General features: G+C 52.1%; 1 protein-coding gene across 1 annotated transcript; it reads left to right on the top strand.

Annotated features, from left to right (window-relative positions):
* Positions 1 to 6: 6 nt before the first annotated feature.
* mccc1 (methylcrotonyl-CoA carboxylase subunit) lies at positions 7 to 7,737 on the top strand. The gene is given in 21 exon segments (XM_067229928.1): positions 7 to 250; positions 916 to 959; positions 1,050 to 1,190; positions 1,489 to 1,584; positions 1,720 to 1,813; positions 1,816 to 1,840; positions 1,953 to 2,100; positions 2,212 to 2,333; positions 2,647 to 2,668; positions 2,670 to 2,759; positions 3,008 to 3,089; positions 3,203 to 3,330; positions 3,575 to 3,758; positions 3,859 to 3,968; positions 4,350 to 4,566; positions 4,748 to 4,834; positions 5,229 to 5,278; positions 5,369 to 5,506; positions 5,722 to 5,829; positions 6,136 to 6,207; positions 6,342 to 7,737. Coding segments are annotated over 19 exon segments (1,908 nt in total). The 5' UTR covers positions 7 to 250; positions 916 to 959; positions 1,050 to 1,175; the 3' UTR covers positions 6,462 to 7,737.
* Positions 7,738 to 7,786: the final 49 nt, after the last annotated feature.

Raw genomic sequence — 7,786 nt, 5'->3', positions numbered from 1 at the left:
TAGAAATGAATGGAAGTGGAGCTGTGCCACTACAAAACCAAGATCTGTAACAAAATAGTATAGGCAAGATTCCGTATGATAATTGAACATTCGACGAAATTAGACGAACGCATTTTATCTGATACTACTAGCTCTAGTCTCGTCAGTTAGCTAGACAGCTACTTTGCTAGCTACAGTAGTTAGCTTCGGCAGACATGGCAGCTGTCCTATTGAAAGTTCCAACCCTTCAGGGTTTGAAAATATTTCAACAGTAAGTTTGATCCTTGGTCATCATGGTTTTTGCCATCCACTGCTTGTAGAACATCCTCTTTTTCGGTCAAGAATACCACACAAAACTCAAACAGTCAGCTGTCAGTTGATTTCAAACTAGCTAGCCTGCTTGAACAGCTAACTTGCTATCTGCCAAATCAAACACACTTGGAGCTAGCTGAAATTATGATGTTCTTAATCGAATAGCATGCACCTAATCATTCCTAGCTGTATCTGGTTTGATAGGATGTGCAACACGAAACTATTTGCTAATTTAATCACTATGCCAATAGTGATTTCAACAGCTAGCTATCGTTAAGCTCCAGTTCTGGTTCTGGGCAAGGTTAAATAAAGGTAGCTAGCTAGCTAGCTTGCTATCACAACAACAGTCAGGTGGTGGCTATGGTTGTTTGCGCATCTTTTCTTTACATTTGGCGTGGATCTCAATGGACAGTGATGTCAAATTGACAAGTGTCATATTACAGCGACTGGAAGACTTGGAATAAAGATAGGCTAGCTAAACGTATCATGTCACGATTATACTTATTTCCAGTCTGCCCTTGACAGCCATGCACTTAGTATCAACACGGAACTACCGGAAGAAGGTATGACTTTAGACCAGTCTGACTAGCGATGGGCTCTCTTTGACTTGCTCATGTCTTTTAGGAAACTAGTATGGACCAAAGGATCTGTCAGATTGGCTTCAGCAGGTAAGAAATACAAGATTGGAATGACTGTTTTACTGTTTGAGTGAGCATCTTTGGACAGTGTATATTCAGCTGTTCTCTGGTATCTTGTAGGTCAAGGCAGGATAGAAAAGGTCCTTATTGCCAACCGCGGAGAGATCGCCTGTCGTGTGATGAGAACAGCCAAGAAGATGGGGGGTTCGCTCTGTGGCAGTGTACAGCGAGGCAGACCGCCACTCCATGCATGTTGCCATGGTGAGGCAGGAGAGAGTTTGCATTTGGTCATCATTTCTTCCTCTGCTGTCTCTTGTTGTCTATGGTGGCCTAGTGTCTCTCTGTCTCTCTCTCTCTCTGCCTCTCTCTCTCTCTCTCTCTCTCTTCTCTCTCTCTCTCTCTCTCTCTCTCTCTCTCTCTCTCTCTCTCTCTCTCTCTCTCTCTCAGGACTCAAAACACATGTACATACATGAAGATGAGTTTCCTTATCGCAGTATTAAATGTCTCCTATCCCAGTGCTGTATTTTCCATGTGACCACTGTACTTGTATTGGTTACAGGCAGATGAGGCCTACCACATTGGACCAGCAGCCTCTCAACAAAGCTACCTCTCCATGGAGAAGGTTCTGGAAGTGGCCAAGGCGTCAGGCTCACATGTATGTACATTAAGGGAGTCGTCAAACACGCATAATTACCTAGCAAGGTTTTTCCCACCAAAGTGACTGAATGTGTTTCCAAAGCAGTCCAGTTAGTTACTTCCTCTGTGTGTGTGTGTGTGTGTGTGTGACTAGGCTGTGCACCCGGGGTACGGGTTCCTGTCAGAGAACACAGAGTTTGCTGAGGCGTGCAAACAGGAAGGCATCATCTTCATTGGCCCTCCGTCCTCGGCATCAGAGACATGGGCATCAAGAGGTGCCAGAACATGCCCGCGGATTCTTCTAGGCATCTTGTCGGGTTCCCTGTGTTTTTATTTGTGTTTTTATATCTTTTTGATGGTAACATTACCATCCCTATTGTATGGTAGCACTTCCAAATACATCATGTCGGCCGCGGGCGTGCCCATCATCGAGGGTTACCATGGAGAGGACCAATCGGATGAGAAGCTTCAAGCTGAGGCTGTCCGTATTGGCTACCCTGTGATGATCAAGGCGGTGCGTGGTGGTGGGGGGAAGGTAAGCTAGCGGTGCAACAGACTTGATTGTTTTACTGAATGGTAAGAAAACACCAGAGCTTTTGCCCAGGGGTTAAGGTGTGTGTGTGTGTGTGTGTGTGTGTGTGTCAAGGGGATGCGTATCGCTCGTTCAGACGCAGACTTCCTGGAGCAGCTGGAGTCGGCCAGAAGAGAGGCTCGCAAGTCGTTCAACGATGACGTCATGCTGGTGGAGAAGTTCGTGGAGGATCCCAGGTAGGAAGCTCCTGGTGTCATCAGAAGAAAGACCGGGATATGTAATCTCTTAGAATGACCTTCAAGAAAGCTAAAACTTGCTGGAACTTTAGTTGGAAAGTTTATTTTTTATCCCAAGAAATACTCAGCCAACACCCAATGAACAAACTTAGGATACATTTCTTTTAAACAGGTTAACAGGTACGAATTTCAAAATCTGCCACTAAGCCCATGATAACTTGTCTGAGCTAAAGGTGTGTGCCCTAACAGCAGCAGCAGCAGTAGTAGTTGTTGCTGTTGAAGCTCTTTCTAAGCCCCCCCCCCCCCCCTCCAGGCACGTGGAGGTGCAGGTGTTCGGGGGACCAGCACGGGAACGTCGTCTACCTGTTTGAGAGGGACTGCAGCGTCCAGAGGAGACACCAGAAGATCATCGAGGAAGCGCCAGGGGTGAGCAGAACCCTACCCCCCGCCCTTTGACCTCTCGGATCACGCACACCGCAGCTCTGAGCATGTTGGAGTGTGCGGTTAACGACCGCACACGATCTGCCCCCTGGTCATGAGCTGACTACCCAGCTCAGTGTTTGTGTGTGTGTCTGTGCTTGTCTACGTTGACATAAGTGTCCTGAAACGATTCGTGGTATAGAGACGGGGGGGTGTCCCGTGTGTGTTGACGTGTGTTGCGTTGTTCCCAGCAGCCTGGGATCAGCCCTGAGGTGAGGAGGAGGCTGGGGGAGGCGGCCGTCAAAGCAGCCCAGGCCGTCAACTACGTAGGAGCAGGTGACCGCTGAGCACCACCCCCCCCCACCCCCCCCACCACACGGGCCTCCAACGCGACATGGGACTGTGACACATGTAACACGGCCTGTGTCTCTCTCTCTCTCGGTGTCCAGGCACCGTAGAGTTCATCATGGACGCCCAGCACAACTTCTACTTCATGGAGATGAACACGCGTCTGCAGGTGGAGCACCCGGTCTCTGAGATGATCACGGGGACCGACCTGGTGGAGTGGCAACTGAGGGTGAGCGTGGGCGAGAGAGGGAGGGATGAGCGAGCGAGCGAGCGAGAGAGAGAGAGAGAGAGAGAGAGAGAGAGAGAGAGAGAGAGAGAGAGAGAGAGAGAGAGAGAGAGAGAGAGAGAGAGAGAGAGAGAGAGAAGAGAGAGAGAGAGAGAGAGAGAGAGAGAGAGAGAGAGAGAGAGGGAGAGGGAGAGAGGGAGAGAGGGATGTCACCTGGAGGGTTGTAATGGGTCTGTCTGACCACCAGGTGGCAGCAGGCGAGCGCCTGCCCCTGCTCCAGGACGACATTGAGCTGATGGGTCACTCGTTTGAGGCCAGGATCTACGCCGAGGACCCCGACAACGACTTCATGCCCGGGGCGGGGCCCCTGCTGCACCTGTCCACGCCACAGGCCGACGACTGCACACGCATCGAGACCGGAGTCAGGGAAGGTGTGGTGCGCACACACACACACACACACACATACCTTTAGCCTAAGCCCGTTGTGGGCCCATAGCCCAGTGTGTAATCTCCTGTGTGTGTGTGTTGCAGGAGACGAGGTGTCTGCTCACTACGACCCGATGATCGCCAAGCTGGTGGTGTGGGGAGAGGACCGCTCTGCAGCCCTGAAGAAGCTCCGATTCTGTCTCCGCCAGTACAATGTACCAGCACACGCACACTATCACTTTACACCGTCTGTGACCAACCTGGACACCTGAAAGGACCCTGCCTGACGCTCTCCTCTCTCTCCTTCCCCACTCCTCTCTCTCCTTCCCCCCTCCTCTGTTCTCCTCTCTCTCTCTCCTTCCCCCCTCCTCCCCTCTCCTCTCTCTCCTTCCCCCCTCCTCCCCTCTCCTCTCTCTCCTTCCCCCCTCCTCTCTTCTCCTCTCTCTCTCTACTTCCCCCCTCCACCCCTCTCCTCCCTCCCCCTTCCTCTCTCTACTTCCCCCCTCCACCCCTCTCCTCCCCTCTCTCTCCTTCCCCCCTCCTCTCCTTCCCCCCTCCTCTCCTCTCCTCCCCTCTCGTCTCCCTCCCCTCCCCAGATCGTGGGGCTCAGCACCAACATAGACTTCCTGCTGAGTCTGTCCGGCCACCCCGAGTTCGAGGCGGGGAACGTGACCACCAGCTTCATCCCCCAGCACTACGCCGACCTCTTCCCCGCTCCCCGAGCCCCGTCCCGGGCCACCCTGTGCCAGGCCGCCCTGGGGCTCATCCTCCGGGAGAGGGCCCACACCCGGGACTTCGCCCACGCCTCCGGCGGTGAGGAGGGGTGAGGGGTGGGTGGGAGGAAGGTCTTCACGTGGGGTTCAGATGGAATATGCAGATCTGAATGGGGTCCTGTGATTGGTTACCGTGGTTGGGTTTCTTCCTCATCCTCCTATTTTGAGAGCTTGATGACATCTGTTCCAACGCTGCTTGTTTGTTTGTTTGTTCGCTGCAGATCCATTCAGCCCGTTTGCCTCCAGTAGTGGGAGGAGACTGAACATTCTGTACAGCAGGAAGATGACCCTGCAACTTGGGGACAAGAGTGAGTCTGCACACACACACACACACTTTCACAACTCCTATGACTCATAACACTGCAAAGTTCCCTCTAAACTCTGAGGCAGGAACAGAGTGGGAGAGAGTTGACATTGCCGGGATGACTTCATGAATATTGAGTGCGGTAACGTGGAGGAGGTGATTAGTGGGTCTTTATGAAGACATACTCATTTCGAGCGAATTAGGTGCACGACTTGTGGCTATAAATACCCTTTCTACAAGTCATTACGGCGCCATCTTCATATCTCACTGTCAGCGCCGGAACGTCTTGCCGTGTTGTAGAGAGATTAGTTTGTGTAAAAATGGGTGTGAAGTTGGCTTCTCTCAAATGTTTTAACCCCTGTGTGTGTGTGTGTGTGTGTGTGTGTGTGTGTCCACAGAGGTGGAGCTGGTCGTTACATACAAACCCGACGGGACCTTCAGTATGGAGGTAGGTTCCCACGATGCGTCCTGTCATCGCGCGTGAGGCGCCGGGCGTGTGACCTTGGCGTGTGCTTCACGTGTGGTTCCCGCCCCCCAGGTTGAAGGACAGCTGTTCCACGTGAAGGGAGAGGTGGAGACGGAGGGAGGAGCCACGTTCCTCCACTGCTCCGTCGACGGGGTCAAGTCCCGCCCCAAACTGGTCGTCCTGGACAACACCGTCCACCTGTTCTCCATGGTACGTCCTCGCGCCGCCAGAACCGTGCTTCGGCGAGGAGGTTCTCGTACTCTAGAACCATGGTTTAGTACATAGCAGGTTCTACCCTCACCTCCCAAGAAGGTGATCCTCAGAGACATTTTAGCTTGAAAGCGTAGACTTTGATTGTCTGGCGTTCCTACACTAGCCAGAGTGTATTCGAGTGTGTCTAACTCTCTCCCTCCCCTTGCTCCCAGGAGGGCAGTGCCCAGGTGAGCCTGCCTGTGCCCAAGCACCTGGCGGGAGTCAGCGGCTCCGGGGCCCAGGGGAGCGCCCTGGCCCCCATGACCGGCACTATCGAGAAGGTAACGACTCCTGGTGCACCTCAGTCTCATACGCCTCCTCCCGTCTGTCTCAGAGAGACTTCCGGAAAGCGGAGAGCCCCACTGTGGACGTGTCTATGTAGGTCTGTGGCGGTCGTTAAGGGGTGATGGCTCCCTTTTGTGTTAAGGCGGGGAGAGAGTTTCAGTTTGTCGGTAATACACGTGACAATAAAGTTGAACTTGAACCCTGGAAGGATGGGGCGGAGCAAACAGCGGTGTGTGTGTGTGTATGTGGCCTAAGCCGAGTGAAGGTCCGGAAGGTTCTGAAGGTTCTCCATCTGTCCTCAGGTGCTGGTGAAGGCTGGAGACAAGGTGGAGGCGGGAGATCCTCTGATGATGATGATAGCCATGAAGATGGAGGTGAGTTCAGGGGCCCTGACGGGGTCAGATGGTGTGCTCCTGACTCAGTCCACAAACACACACACACACTCTAACAGGCACTTCCATTTGTACGTGAGGAGCGTGTTGTGAAGGCATCTCTCCCCTCCTCTCAGCACACTATCCGGGCTCCCAAGGCTGGGGTGATCAAGAAGGTCTTCTTCAAGGAGGGCTCCCAGGCCAATCGGCACGCAGCACTGGTGGAGTTTGAGCAGGAAGAGGGCAGCGAAGAATAAACCCCCCCCCCCCCCCCCCCACACACACACACACACACAGCTGCCAGTGTGTGTGTGTGAGGGAGAAATAACGTTACTGTAGAAACCGCAGACCCTAAACTGGGTCTGCATCTTCTAGATGTTTTCTTTTCTTAGCCTAAATCGTTGGGTCACTTTGCAGATTAGGATTTTCAAATGTGACTCGACACAGGTACAGTATGTCAACATTCTGATTCAAACCATTAGGACTGAGGTGTACTGGAGCAATTGTGTAAACATCTCCAGGAGATGGGACTAGCCCAATGCTGTACAACCCAATGGGGGATGCACTACCGGTCTATAGGGAGCAACGTGTACAGAGGCCTTTAACATGCCAGGAGAACAAGCATGGCAGTGTAGATTTCAAAGTATTACCTTTTGTTTCGTTTTTCTAATCTCCAGTTTCTGATGGAATGACGTGCTGTAACGGTAGATTAGTTTGGACTTTTCTACTCTCTCCTCCAAGTGCACTTTCTCTCCGTCTGATTCTTGAGTGACGGATCCTGTCACGGTATCTGATGGAACATGCATCTCTCCCTCTACCCCGCCTCTCTTCCTCTACCCTGCCTCTCTCCCTCTACCCCGCCTCTCTTCCTCTACCCTGCCTCTCTCCCTCTACCCCGCCTCTCTTCCTCTAACCTACCTCTCTCCCTCTACCCTGCCTCTCTCCCTCTACCCTGCCTCTCTCTCTCTACCCTGCCTCCCTTCCTCTACCCTGCCTTCCTTCCTCTACCCTGCCTCTCTTCCTCTACCCTTCCCTCCTCTGCCTCCTTTTGTGTTGTGTCCGTCACGCATCGCCACATCTTCCAGGCCTGTCAGGAGGGGAGACCGTAGCGACGGTATAGCTCCTCTGACGTTCTAATGATCTACAAATCAGCCGTCGGCTTTAAAACTGAGTCCTCCTGATTGGTTGATTAGTCTGATGGGCCAGTCGTCATGATCGGCCTGCTTTCTTTGACCCTCCCCAACGTGACTCATCACTTCTCCTGTCATGTGACGTCGGGGTCATTGTGTTGACCGTATGAGCTCGTCAGCATGCACACACTGGTCAGGATGGGAAGGCTCATCCATACTCCTGTGATGTTTGTGGTGATAATGATGACTGTCTACTAACTCGTGTGATTTGAGGTCACTCATCCAGTACCTACAGGATGTATATTCATGTTTCCTTGTAGAGTTTGGTTTCTTAAACAATGGCTTTTCTATGTGTTATTAGATGGGTCGGATACTGTAATAAAAAAAAAAAAGTTTCTTAATGTCCACTTGTCTGTGTTTTTTTACTTATTCGAATTTGGATAGTTAGTTAA

Source organism: Osmerus mordax, chromosome 26, assembly GCF_038355195.1.
Source record: "Osmerus mordax isolate fOsmMor3 chromosome 26, fOsmMor3.pri, whole genome shotgun sequence".
Lineage (NCBI taxonomy): Eukaryota > Metazoa > Chordata > Actinopteri > Osmeriformes > Osmeridae > Osmerus > Osmerus mordax.
Note: the sequence above shows the minus strand (reverse complement) of the source record. Positions and strands in the feature narration are given on the sequence as shown.